The sequence below is a fragment of the Pseudorca crassidens genome, chromosome 1, assembly GCF_039906515.1.
Source record: "Pseudorca crassidens isolate mPseCra1 chromosome 1, mPseCra1.hap1, whole genome shotgun sequence".
Lineage (NCBI taxonomy): Eukaryota > Metazoa > Chordata > Mammalia > Artiodactyla > Delphinidae > Pseudorca > Pseudorca crassidens.
This window is the reverse complement of record NC_090296.1, coordinates 112,440,343-112,454,830: the sequence shown is the minus strand read 5'-3', so window position 1 is coordinate 112,454,830 and position 14,488 is coordinate 112,440,343. Positions and strand designations below refer to the sequence as shown.

The 14,488-nt window shown below is 45.3% G+C and overlaps 1 protein-coding gene across 11 annotated transcripts in view; it reads left to right on the top strand.

Moving 5' to 3' along the window:
- Positions 1 to 13,237, top strand: part of CSNK1G1 (casein kinase 1 gamma 1) — a 146,305-nt gene extending 133,068 nt beyond the window's left edge. For all 11 annotated transcript variants that reach the window (XM_067750046.1, XM_067749950.1, XM_067749991.1 and 8 more), the window contains 2 exons: positions 17 to 123; positions 7,258 to 13,237. In XM_067750046.1, coding sequence (XP_067606147.1) covers positions 17 to 123; positions 7,258 to 7,312 — 162 coding nt within the window. In that variant the 3' untranslated portion in view covers positions 7,313 to 13,237. The remainder of the gene's footprint in view (positions 1 to 16; positions 124 to 7,257) is intronic.
- The last annotated feature ends 1,251 nt before the right edge of the window (positions 13,238 to 14,488 follow it).

Sequence of the window (14,488 nt, the reverse complement as noted above, 5' to 3'; positions counted from 1 at the left end):
TGTCCTTCTGTTTCAGGTGGTTAGCTCAACCAATGGAGAGCTGAATGTCGATGACCCTACGGGAGCCCACTCCAATGCACCAATCACAGCTCACGCCGAGGTGGAGGTAGTGGAGGAAGCTAAGTACGTTCATCTTTCAAGGGGGCTCTTGAGTTATAGGTTGAAAAGCCTTTTCTCTGTCTCTTCCTCTCGTGTGCTGCTCATTTCAGACTGGATACCTCATGCTTGTGCCCACAGCTTTCTTCCTTTGACCATTTTATTTTTTGCATGGTACCTTAAGGCTGCTGCTGCCCTTCTTTAGCTGTGATTTCTGAGAAGACAGTCACATTTTTAGTCCACGTGGATGAAAAGACATAGTGAACTAAAAGAATCCTGGTATGAGAGCTATAGCAGATAGCAGTCCTGAGCCTCTTGGGGCCCTGGAGCCTCTTGCTCCCTAAGGGACACAGAGAGAAATCTACTTGTCTAAGCCATGGGCCATGCTGAACAGCATCTGATTTCTGGTTCTTGGCTAACCACTTTGCATCTATAGTCCTAGACAAGGGTCTCAGAACCCTTTTGTTCTCACTTAAATGATTCTGAATTCAGAGAGACTCAGATAAGTCAGTCAAGAAAAATAGTCTCTGCACCTGTTGAATGAAAGAGTCTTGGGATGGAGAGGAAATTACACTAATCCCAAGAGGGTGAAGAGGTTACCCCACTCCCTTTTCTGCTTCTCTTGCATGTTAATGTCTTGCCCTGCCCCTACCACCAGCCCCTTGGTGCTCTCTGCATGGTCTGTGTTTAAACTCTTAGAAAATGGGGTAGAAGGTGAAATAATGGCTGATTCTGCGGCAAAAGCAGCATTTCTATCACTTCTTTCCCTTTTTGCCCCACCCCAAATTCAGGTCCAGATTTAACCTCCAAGGCAACATGAGGTAGGGAGAGAGAAGTCCTTCACCAATCAGTAACTGCTGCCACACCTGACACGGATGACTTTTCTTATAAACCCTTTGAGAACATCCAGGCTATCCCAGTATCTTGTTTTCAGAAGCAGGCAACATATTTATAGTGATATTGTGCCTTAAGTGATCTCTTGAGCCCCCAACTAGCCTAAGTACAAACCAGAACATGCTTATGCCTCAGTAAAAGGTAGAGGCTAGTCAAGATCTGCGTTCTTCCAGATACAACTTTTCATGGTTGTCCCCCTGCCCACTCCTCTGCTCTGCTGCCCATCTATTAGATGAGCTCACTTTCCTTTCGAGAGGTCGTTTCCTTTAAAAGCCAGGACTTGAGGATTCCTACCCAGTAGATAAAAAGCAACCGAGGGTGACTTGGACTCTCTCTTGTTGAGTCCCTACTGACTGTAGGCAGCTTCAGATGCTCCTCTCCTGGTTAATGTAAGGCCCTAATACGTAAGGAGGACAAGGGAGTGGGGGGGTCAATGCCAGGAGGAGACCATTTTTAGTAAAAGGAAACATGCTCCCTATTCTCAGGGGCTTTGGAAGTTTTAATGGTTCTCACAGTTTTTCAGTTTCCATGACAAAACTTCATTCTCCCAAATAAACAGTGTGGTACTCCTACCCTCTGAGTTCTCAACCTTGGCTGCACTTTGGAGTCTCCTGGGGCATGTTAGAAAATACAAATGCCTGAATCCTGGCTCCAGAGATTCTGGTTTAAGTTATCACGGATGTGGCCTGAGCATCAGGAATTTTTAAAGTTCCGGTGATTCAAATATGTCGCTGAGGTTGGGAACCGCTGTACTGGGTCTGATGGCAATGTTTGTGGTCTGATCCAAACATTGTCTGGGCTTGAAAGATGGCTGCGCCCGTTCCCATCCCCACCTCACTCCCAATTCACCGTTGCGGCTATTACTTTGAAGGCCAAAAGTTGAGCTCTGGATTTCATACTATACTTTGAGTACCAGGATTGAATTGGGCTTTAGTCTTATAATATGCCCTATACAGAATTATCTTTGAACCCATTTATCTCATTTCATTTTGGTAAATGTGTACACTAATTGTGTATGTAAGTGTGGTGTTTGTGTTCTGTGTATAAGATAGGGGACCAGTCACACACACAGATTTCAATCTGGTGTGTTCTGTTCTGGTATAATCTAAATTCTAGATGTAAAGAGAATTTAAAGTCTCCCCATTTAGCAAAGACCACTGTGCCAGGTGTGAGCCTTCTGAAAGACGTGGAAACCAGAGGGGAGCAGTCGTATTTGACCAGTTGTCATCAAAAGCTCATGGCTTAGGACATTTTGCGTGGCATTTCCCCCAGTGGTTTCATGAGCTACCACTCCATCTTGTCCAGGGAACTGTCAGGGCACAGCCATGTGTTTTTCTTCTTGGCCCTTCTATGTATTGGTTGGGGGCGGGGGAGCCATGTGTCCATCCGCTTGATCACTTTCATGGGAAGAAGTCACAGCTAAGAGAAGCACAGGGCATCCCACACAGCTCCTCATTGCACACAGCTGTGATGCCATTTGTCCATGCAGCCTGCTTGTGGGAAAAAGGGGGCTGTTGCCTACATTAAGATTGAGCTAGAGTACTGGGGAAACAGTGTGGAAACCTTCACTTCCCAGCTTTTGATTTTGGGTTCCTCAGCCAGCTTGTTTCATGTAAAGGAGGAGAGAAATAACAGGGTCCCGTTTTTTGTTCTGTAAACAAAATAAACATCTAACTTACCCTTTTCTCTAGATATAGGACACATGTACTTGTTTAAGGGTGATTGGAAGGGTAGTGAGGCAAGGCAAAGCTTTTTGGCTGACTTTTGTTATGGTAAGAACACAGGAATTTTTGGTTATCCACTGACTTTAGCTACAACTTAGCAAGTGTGGACCTCATTTTCTCTGAGAATTAACAAGAATGGGATTTAGGCCTTTTTCTGGCAGTTATACCTTAATCCAAGCAGTGACCCTCCTCGATAGTCACCTCCTAATAAGATAAAGTGTCTCTTAAGCTTGTTTTCCCCTCTAGAGAAAGAGCTAACTGCTGGCTGCATTGGTCAGGCATGTTGGTCTTATAGAAAGGCTAGGGACTTCTCTTTCCCTCAGAATATTTGGGAGGTTAGCTTAACAAATTGCACGGTAAGACTTCATGTGGGAACCAAAATGGTTTGGCCTTGGTTCCTGATTGAATTCTTACAGGCAGGATCATATGCTCTTTCTCCTGCTACCTTCCTGGAAGTTGCCCAGGAAAGCCCACTCTTGGGGCTCCCACCAACTCTTTCTGTTTTGCCTTAGCCCTCACTGAGATCCAGCTCCCACCTCGACGCTTCTATCAGGCACCTGCCCCCTCCACTTTAGTGTGGGGACCAAGTGGCCTGGGCCTACTCACCCTGCCTTGACAGAGGAAGAAACTAAACACAGACACATACTGCATGTTTGCATGGCTCACAGGGAGTCGCTTCCATCTCACCTCTGTGGACTAATATCTCTCTTTCTCTCTCTTCCTTTCTGTGTTTTTCTCTTTACACACTCTGTAGCTGCCTGAAAATGCTCAACCTGTGGTGAGTCCCTCTCTCCAGTCCACATGCTAGGGGAGCGGACCAGGCTAGGTTGGGATTGGCAAAGCCAAACAAAATGCCTTAGGAACACTCAATGGCTCCCGTATGCCACCTTGTGCCATACCCACCCAGACTGGGGAACTAGATCCACAAGGTGGGGATGGGCAGGCCTGTACCCAGCAATTAATCTGTTCCTTTTTTCTTTCCAAACCCACCACATTGCAGCCTCCTCCCGTCAGAACAATATCCCACAGTATCCAAAATTGTCTCTTCATTTTTAGCTGAGTGAATTTTTTCTCAAATTAATACGGCTAGATATTATCAGGCAGAGAGGGACAGAGGTAAGAAGACCAGATTACTGTACCAGTTGTACAATCAGAATCTAATTATTCCTCACAACTCCAAGGACAGTTGTTGCCAGATAATGTCACATTCTGTGGCTTGGTCTCTAACCTTAAAATTAGCAGCTTTGGAAAAATCTGTGACTTTTCTTTTTGGTTCAGCTGGTTCTTCCATCTGTAGAATATGAGTATCTCCAAATAAGAGAGCTGCTTCTTGGGGGAGAGATGGACATTTTGCTGTTGTTGTTGTTGTTTTGAGTTTTTTGTTTGTTTTTCATTTATTGTCTTTTTTTTTTTTTCCTTTTCTTTTCTTTTCTTTTCTCTTCTTATACGAGCATATAGCGGGCCAAGGGCCGACTTGGCTAGTGAGACATTGGAGTCTCTCTCCCACTCCTGGAGAAGGTCCCTTGAATGCACTTTTGGGGCAGCATGCGGGTCTTGAAGGGGAAGCCCTGGCGGCTCCACGTTGGGTGGGGCATGTTCTCACTGTAAGGCAGTGCCCTCCCTGCCTTGCTTCCTGGGCATTGCCTGTGAGCTCCAGGTGCTCGTGAGCTGATTGGTCTGCTGTGGTCTGGAGCCAGAACCTCCTACACTGCACGTGTGGGATGATCCTCCGTGTGGTGATAGCAGTCTGCTGGCCTCTGTGACTACCTTGTTTCTATTGGTCTTCAGTAACTGAGTTGGGCACCGGTTTCTGTACCCTAACTCTCTAAGCCAAGTTGTCTACAGAGTTTCCCAAGGGACAGAGATGTATTGAAGATAGCAATTGGGTTTTATGGAGATAGAATTTATAGTATTACAGTATCAAGGAGTACATTTGGCCTATTTATTTAGCAAACATGTGTCTGTGTAATCTGACATCATCGTGGTCTGTTTTTTCCTGTGAGATGTCAGTCACATGATCCTGATTGCAAATACAGGGCCTACTTTGTGCTCATCCACTCTGTGCTTGGAACTCTAGGGGGTCTCAAGGCCTTCCCCAAAGAGCTGAGATGCAATCTACCTGGAGAGATAAGACATGCATGCTTGAAAGGACACTTTTATGGTATTGTCCCTTGAGAGGTCAGTGTTGACAGGGATGGTTAAGGAAGACCTGATGGATACTGTGGGGCTTAAACAAGGCATTAGAGCAAGGGAAGAATGTATAAGTACAGCAGAGAAACACAGTAAAGGAATAGCTGAAGGGAGAGCCAATCAAAGAATCAGCTGGAAGGAAACCTAAGACACAAGAAGAGTTCATCACTTGCCTTCAGTCTCTTCTGAGAGTAAGACATCCGTATGGAGTCAGTCAATGGGCTTGGTCTGGGGTCTGACCAAGTTTCACAGGTCCTATTGCCGGTAGTCACCACAGAAACCAAAGAGTTGATTGTGGAGCCCGTTTCCTCGTGGGTAGAATTATTAAAAGCTTCTGCTACTGCTGAAGTTTTAACTACAGTAACTAGCAAAAATTAAGGCTCTAAACCACACCTCACACTCTCCTCCAGTCAGGTGAATTCAGCTTTGCACATCAGGTTATGATATGCTTATAAGTAGATATTAATTCTTATGACTTGCCTTGGAGGAGGTAGAAGAGAAATTGTATCATTTGCAACGGACCAAAACATTATTTCAAACTTTTTAATGATTGTTCTTAACTTAAAAACACAAAATCATCATCTTAGCATCCTCCAAAAAGCATAAGAATAAAAACTGACTTAAATGTTAGTGATCCCTCTGAAAATCATGGTTAACAGGGAACAGGTAGCTAGCTCTATTGACGTACTGGTACTCCCATGAGATTTAATTCACCTTATTTAATAATTTCTGGACATTCAGCTTGAAAGAATGTCTGTTTTCTAAAGCATATGTACAAAAAATGACCTTTTTAAAAAATCCTTCCCCAGGGATTCCCTTAAGGACTGAAAACAATCAAAAGTGTTGGTCATTTTTACTTAAAAGAATTTATTCAGCCTGTAAATACAAAGGACACTTTGTTTAGTGACTATATTGACACCCATTTAATAGTACATCACATATGTCATTATACTCTTAGAAAATCTTTTTTAAGACTCTCTTAAGAAGCTCCTATTTCCAACATCTCCATGTTTAATTCATTCAGTTATGGTTAAAGCCCATCATTTTGTCTGTGTAAACATCTATTTCTGCATTCTAAGAAGACACTTTCTCCAAATTTTTGATAACTAGTCCATGGGGTGTGGGAATACAAAAGGGTCTGACTAAAAAAGGGGGGAATCTTAGCTGCAGTGGAGGACTTAGGGGTATGCGGAAGTAAGCAACAGCTCTTTATTTCTGTATGAATATTTCTGACATTAAACCCAGAAGGATTAGGCAAAAGACCCAGAGATAGTTTCTGAGAAAAGCTTTCGTTTCAAGGATCCAGCAAGTCTGAGTGACACTTCCAGTTTACTCCCCTCCATCACATGGCATCTTTGACTCATCCACCACTTTCTGCCCCTCACATTCTCATTTCCCATGTGTCAGCTTCCTGGAAAGGACATATCTTTTGCACCAGCCATGCCACAGCCCTCATCACCCCCTTCTGGAATAGTCGCTGCCTGAGCAAGAGGGGCTTCCTGTTCCAAAGACAGCAGTACAGAGCAGGTACCCGAGCTAAAGGCTGTGGCAGAGCTGTGGCTGTTGAAGGCATCAGGCCTCAGCCCCACCCTAAACAGGGTCAGTCCTTGAACCCAGCCTGGCACAGCAGCAGCCTCGGGAAGCTTAAGTTGGGGAGGACCCTGCAACCCGATGCTTCCTGGTGATCAACTGTGGCGTTGATCCTCTCCAGATGAAGAGTAGGCTATGCTGATTTCAGTTAAAAGATCCTGGCTCACACAATTAGGGTCGGGGCTTCTCCTGCCTACGCCAGGTAGCTAGCTGGCTGGGGGCGGGGATGAGATTAGAGAGAATCCTTAATCCTTTCATTGGTAGCATGTGAGAGCCTCCTAGAGTTCCAAACATCATGCTTTTCTTGGCATTTGTTTGCCTTAGTTTAGCCTCCATACTCACTGACCTCCGAAGTTGCATTAAATAATTTTGCCCTCTGTATGAAGGGGCAAACAGTGCAGGCTCTTCTCATGCAGCCCTGAGGACCCCAGCCTTGGTTCAGTATAAAGGAGGATGAGACTTTCAGGTTGGGGTGTTAGACTGAGAAATAAGCCTTCTTCATCCTTCTTCCAAAAATGCCTGCTTCCGCCCTGCTGCCTAGCCTGCAGCACTTTGACGATTAGGTTTGGAATAAAGCAGCCCTCTCCTTTGGCTTTCCTGGCAGACACTGCCCACTGCCTCCAGTATGTGCACTGTAGATGGCGGGCGACCCTGTGGGTGGGTGCCGGGGGGAGTTCCACCCCTGCAATAAGCAGAGGCAGGCAGAAATCTGTTGGCAGCTGCGGGCCTCCCGCACTGACTTGTGGTCTTCCTTGTGCTCCAGGTGCTGCTGCTTCTTTAAGAGGAAAAGGAAGAAGACTGCTCAGCGCCACAAGTGACCCGTGCCTCCCAGGAGTCCTCAGGCCCTGGGGACTCTGACTCGATTGCACCCGCAGCTCCTGCCATTTCTCATTGGAAGGGACTCCTCTGTGGGGGAGGGTGGAGATCCAAACCAAAAAGAAGAAAAACAGATGCCCCCAGAAGGAGCTAGTGCAGGCAGCCAGGGCCCAGTGGGTCAGTGGCCGCCCCTACCTGCCTGAGGCTCTGAGCAGGTCCCAGAGCCACTGGTCCTCCACTGCTTACCCTTGGGGCTGCCTGGTTGACTCTCCTTCCTATTGTTTACAGTGAAGGTGTCATTCACAAAAACTCAAGGACTACTATTCTCTCCCCTCCCCTTAGTTTACTTGCTCCTGGTTCTTGCCCCACCCTCAACCCTCTCCAGCATAAAAGCTAATGAGCTGAAGGCTTTGTCTGCTGAAGGAGCTTGAGAGGCTGGGGGTGCGGCCAAGAAGGTAGGAGGGAGATGCAGGCCAAGGCTGGAGAAGAACCTTCTCCGCCCACCAGGTGTGTCTGGCAGTATGGCTCCCTCTTCCTCTGTGCCTGTGCAGCCTCCATCCCGAGCTGGCCACGGGGTGCAGGTTACTCCCTCCTTCCCTCTTGTGAAGTTACACTGTAGGACACAAGCTGTGAGAAATCTGCAGTCTACTGTCCCTGTGTGTTGGCGTTCTTAGCTTTCTTGACAAGCGAACTCTGTTCTCCAGACAGTAGTAGAACATTGCAAATTGTTCTGAGCAAAGGACAAAAAAAAACTGACTTTATTGCACTTTTAGTTTGTTTTTTTTTTTAAACAAAAAACATGGCAGATGCATATTGTGTCTGGTTATATTGGGAGTTTTACTTTTTTTTTCTGTTTTGAGGGGGATGGGGCCAGCCAAGCCATTCAGAGAGAACATGGGTCCAGAGGACATTCTCAATGGAAAGAGTTGGGTCTGCAGCACCCAGAAGAGAAGAAGCCAAACTCTGTGTCATTCTGAGTGAACTCTCAGGTTGGCAAGGAAACATACTTGAATTTTCATTCATCTTCTCAGCTGCTGAAGAATGTCCCTACCAGAGCCTCTTGACCTCATCAGCCTGCAGTTTGGACAACCTAGCTCTCCAGCACATGGGATGAGCCAGCCAAGCCAGACTGTGACAGGAGACAGTTCATCCCAGAGAAGGAGATGCTTAACAACAAAAATCCGAAATATCTGTTTCCTCCACTGCCAGGGACTTCCAACTAGATAGCCATGTGACTTCCTTAGTGACTTGGGGGACAAAATTAGTGATGAAACAGCCACCACTGTATTGCCACTAGTGGACAAGAAGGAGGAAAGTGATCCTGCCTTCCAACTGCCAGAGGAACCTCAGGATTTGGCTCATCATAGGGCCAGGAAATAAACTTGGTCTGTACTGTTTGCCCCAATAGCTGAGTTACAGCATTTGGGCTGGCCTGCCTTATCAGAAACCAAGTACCTGCAAATCTTCTTCCAGCAGGTCCATAGCTGCAGGCTTAGGCCTCAGTGTATGGGGCTATAGTGAACAGGGGGGTAAGACTGGTTAGTGCTGGAAAATTCCTGGGGAAAGGAGACTGAAATGAAAGGTGTGAAATTATCCTCTCACTTGGACTTAGACTCCTTCTAGATGAGATGGCCACGCATCTAGAGCCTGTTCTCCCCGGTACACTCTCCACGTCCAGACATGCTGCCATGAAGGGTCTTGGTTCCTCATTCACTGCTTGAAAAGTCGCCAACGTATGGAGTTAATAGAACTTCTCGTGCTTGATTTTCATTGGAGATGAGCGACTTATCCAAACAGTGACTTCGCATTCCAGATGTGATCGAGGAGAAAGGATTAATTACATCAGAGAACGAGGTCTTGTATCTGGGGGTAGAGAGAGCTAACCATGGAGGGCAGTGGCTGGTGACTTAGTCTGGGGGGTTTGGGAACATGGAAATCATTGCCTCTGGCTTGAGATGTAGGGCTGTCTTTTGGACTGGAGGATGCAGACATACTTTCTGGTAGTTGGTATTTTCTGACGAGTCCCTTGATGTGTCTTACATGGAGCAGAGAGAGCAGCGGTAGCGTGGATCAGAGTTACTGGGCTTCACCTGTGTTCCACTGGTCCTTGGCTAGGAAATTTCACTTCACTGGCTTCAAATTAGCCTAGCTTATATAAAGATTGTAATCATTCATTTCTTTAAAAGAAAATTTCCTATTAACAGAATGGCTGGGAGATGCAGGGTCACACCGCTTCCCCACAAGAATTTTGAATATTGGGGTTTGCTTCCTTGACATTAGCTAAGGCACTGTCACTGAAACTTACATAGTTTCTCAGTTGGCATTTGGGTAACTCTTCTCAATTTGGGTAACTCTAATTTCCCGTATAGAATCTTTAACCTCCACATCCCTGTGTAGAAAAAGCCTTGCTTCTCATGGGAGGGCAAGAGGAAATGGTGGCAAAGTCCAGAGCATCCCTGGCACCCCTTACTCCACTAAGTGCCTCCCCACTTCCACAAAAAAGCAAAGGCAGTTACCAGCTTGGCTGCAGGGCAAGCCCTCTTGCAGCTGGGTTTGTGACTTTTTCAGGGTGTTAACTTTGTTTTAAAGGCTCGCTATTGCGGGATTTAACGTGAGCAGTTGTGGGGTTCTTCCTAATGCACTCTTCTCACTCTCTGCCCCCGCTCAGATCTCTTACTAGATATTTGATTTTTCATAACAAAGGTGAAGAGCCCAAGTCCTTCTGGCATGCACAGTAATGGTTACCTTCCCAGGGCCATTGGTACTCCAGGGTGGTTCCAGACCCCCGAGTCTACTGTGATCTTCCTTTAAAAAAGAAAAAAAAAAATTTTTTTTTTTTCTTTTTGAGAAGGATACCTAAGGAGTAATTTGGCCATCAGTTTCATCCCCATCAGGCCTCCCTCCTCAGCCCCGTTGCTGTTGTCGAGTAGCTGTATTCCTCAGCCAGGGCCTCGGGGTTGGGCACTCCCTCCACCTACCGCCCACCCAAATCCACTTGCTCTGTAGTCTTTGAGCTTCCTTCACTCCATAACCATGATACCTAGGGATCTTTTTCTTCAGGATTGATGCAGTTGCTGGGTTAGCATTAAGCACTAACAACATTAGGGGTTCTCCCAAGCCCTGCAGTCCTTCAGGCATTGCATCCTGAGCAGATTGAAGCAAGCAGGCCAGGAATCCACCAAGACGTAAGGGATCCTTCCCTTGTGACTAGAGCATGGCTGTGTCTGTGCAGTAAGGGTTGATTACTTGCTGTGCAGCCCTTGGCGTTTCCCAGTGATTTCACTCCAGACTGCTCTGCAAGGATGTGCAGAGCGTGCCAGCAGCAGCATGCTTTCATGTCTGCCTTAATTAACATACTCCTGCCATTTTGGCTTTGTCTAGGAGGAAACGGTCTAAGAAGGTACAAAGTCAGGTGATGAGGTTGGCCTCCAATTAAAGCCCCATTTTATTTTGGGATATAGGGCGACGGAAGACAGCAGGATCCTGAGTTTTCCAGTAGAAGTGTTGATTGCCTCTTCATTCTCAGTGAACTCCAAGTTCGTAGAGACAGCCCCTGCCATTAGCCAGAAGAGGTGTCCATCGCCTCTAAAGTACCTTCCAACCTGGTTCACTGGAAATGTACCTTGGGAGTACATATTCAGTGTTGGTTCTCAGTGTTAGTAACCACTTCTGTTGTCAGAAATGAGTGAGGGTAAGGTTATGTCAGAGTGGTTACTAAAGATCATAGCCTTAACTTTTTTTTATGCAAAAGAGACAGCTTGCTCCCCCTCCAGTGAGCAGCATGGCCTGCATTTTTCAAAAATAAGTACTTCCACGGCAGCCTAGAAAGGATCTCCTCTAAGGAACTTGATCTTTCTTCTGATGCATCTCTCCCAAGTCTGCATGCCTCGTGTGTCGCAGTCACCTCTTCCATTTTCATATTTAATCTAGTTTTCATTCCCAGTGAGTTGCCCTGACAACACTGTCTCCAGCGTCAGAGCCATGTTAGGGCTAGAATTTCTCAGATCGGGAGCTTGCACTGTCATACAGCCAACACTGCCTTTGTCAGGCCACTGCCACCAATCCACCATTGCCCCAAGGTGGGCAGGTGAGTTCCAGAAACCCTTAGGGAGCCAGGATAACTTGGCACCCCATCTGGATTGGCCTGAGCAGCAGGTACTTGTCTCTGGGGTTCTTGCTTTTGCCAACTTCAGGGCTCCAGGAAGGTCCCTCTAGAGGTTGATGGCCAGAGTCTTCCCCATGATGGGTTGGTAGGAATCAAAATGGGATGCCTGTGGTTTGGTTTTCTTGGGTGTTTGTTTGTTTTTGATGGGGGAGGGGAGTGATTTTGTTTCTGAATAAGAAAAAGAGGAAACCATGGCTCTTCTGAGGGTTTAGGCAGTGTTTTAGCCACAAATAAGGAATCTTGGAAGTCTTTGATCAATTAAGCAGTCTTAAAAATGTTTTTCCTAATTCCTTTTGCAGGTGACTGAGTGCAAAAGAATAGTTTCTCCATTGTATTCAGAATAGTAAGTAGGTTCCCTGGATATAGACAGTAGTAGTTGACATATTTCCTCAAAAAGCGACCAGGAAGTCCACTCCAGAGTTTGTTTGTAGCTCAGCTTGTATTACAAAGGAAAAAGTGAATGTGTACTCCATATATTTCTAGTTCGATTACCAAACTCAGTGTTATAAAGAAACCTCAGTTCTGTGGACAGAATTTATTTTGTTACTTTTCTTTTTTTACTTCTCACAATCATCTTTCCAGTGCCATCACCACCTTCAAAGCAGAGGGTTATCCATGGTAAGAAATGGGGATGCAGTGCAGTTGTCCCAGTAACACACACAAGAGGACAGCTATCCTGATTGCCCCTTCCCCGCAAATCCCCTCTTTCAGAGCAGGTGAGACATTTTCAGTGTTCCTCTTTTTGAGCTCCAGACCAAATCCCAGGCCAGCCCTTACACCAAAAGCTTTTTTAAGAGGCTTATCAATCTGTTAGGAATGTCTCAGGAAGATGAGCCATTTCTTTGGCGGGGGGTTACGGGGGACTGTATCTACAGATGGGTGTGTGTGGTTGCATTTGTATGCGTGTGTGTGTGTGTCTGTGCGTGCCAGCACTCATCTGTATGCATTTCACTTCCATAAAGACTCACAGCCCACCTGAAGAAAAAAAAACTCACAGCCCAGGTTGCTGGGACCATGTGTTCCTGAATATTCTCAGAAGTAAACAAGAAACAAATGAGTTTCTCAAATTGGTGTGGCAGCAAGCTGGCTCTGGGAATGAGCCCCATTTATCAAGGAGAAGAGTAAACAGCAGAAAAAAAGATGAAACCAAAAATATTATAAGCCCCCCCAATGGAAAATAATGTTCATTCATCAATTCCCATTGGATGTATTACATGCTCTAATTTATTATATTATTATTTTGTCTGTTTCTTTAATCTTTGCCCATTGTACTTTTTAAAAGATGTTGGGATGTTGGCTGCAATTTTTTAAGACTAGATAATGTATAAATCAGCTGTGGAAATCAGTTTTAATTGATGCGTGGATGTGTCTGATTATTGTTAAATGCCTTTTTTTTAAGCTTTTATTTTAGATACATAATTTTGTTTCATAAACCCTGGCACTGGTCTGCAAAGCTCAGCTGTGAAAATGAAACTTGTAGTATTTTTAAACATGAATGTCAATTTCAAGTGTATTTGAAACAGTTCCTCCAGGAGAGAGATTTGTACACCATTAAGTAGAAACTCCTCTGCAGAGGAAGAAGCCTTCTTTGGAGTAAATGGAAATGGGTCTTGATATTATCTCAGAGTAGCCCATTTCCTAGGGCACCATGGAAAACACAAATGTGATCTTTAAGTATACCTCTTCTCCAATCTGGGGAGGAAAGGACTCAGTTTGCACCCTTTTTGTATGTACAATAAAATGTCTTACCTTTCTTGGCTAATTTTGCTTGTTTGGTTGGTTGGTTTCTCTGCTTTTAAGCTCTCCTGGTTCATTTGTAACGGAGACTCCGTCTAGGACTCTTAGTAACAAGGCTCCAGGAATGAAAATAATGCCTGATACTTTGGCATTCTTGCGTCATTCTTTTGGGTTGAACATTGACCTCTCCTGTGGGACCCTCAGAATGGGAGAAAATATTTGCAAATGAAGCAACTGACAAAGGATTAACCTCCAAAATTTATAAGCAGCTCACTTTAAAAATATTTCTGGGGCTTCCCTGGTGGCGCAGTGGTTAAGAATCTGCCTGCCAGGGCAGGGGACAGGGGTTCAAGCACTGGTCTGGGAAGATCTCACATGCCGCGGAGCAGCTGAGCCTGTGCGCCACAACTACTGAGCCTGCGCTCTAGAGCCTGCAAGCCACAACTACTGAAGCCCGTGCATCTAGAGCCCGTGCTCCGCAACAAGAAAAGCCACCACAACAAGAAGTCCCCGCACTGCAACAAAGAGTAGCCCCTGCTCGCCGCAATTAGAGAAAGCCTGCATGCAGCAACAAAGACCCAACACAGCCAAAAATAAAATTAATAAAATAAAAAACAATAAATATTTCTGGTAGAACTTGGACATTCATCACACATACTAATTCCTGTATCCCTGTGGTTCTTAGGTGCTAGAACACCAGGAAGTTAGGATCTGCTCTGGAACAACTATGAAATGGCAGCTTTGTAATTCTGCTCTACTGATGAAGAACATCTATACAGACAGAAGGTATGACTATGATGTGCACATATGGCACAAAACAACTGGCAGTCTGGCCATCATTGGTTCCAATTCTTTCTGTTACTACTCAATTGCTACTTAACGATTTCTTCTTTCACTAGTAAAAAACACGTTTAAGATCAGCATGAGAGGGACTTCCCTGGTGATCCAGTGGCTAAGACTTTGTGCTCCCAATGCAGGGGGCCCGGGTTCAATCCCTGGTCAGGGAACTAGATCCCACATGCTGCAAACTAAGAGTTTGCATGCCACAACTGAAGATCCTGCATGCTGCAACTAATACCCGGTGCAGCCAAATATTTTTTTAAAAAATCATCATGATAGAAAAACTTCATATTGAGAACACTGTATCCGTCAAGCTTATTTTTTTTCATTAATGCTGTTTTAGCATTAATTAGTTTTAGCATTAATTAGTTCCTCATGTGGAGAAGGCTACTTTGAAAACATAGCTTGGTGAACAATTTTCTCAGTGTGGGCAGTG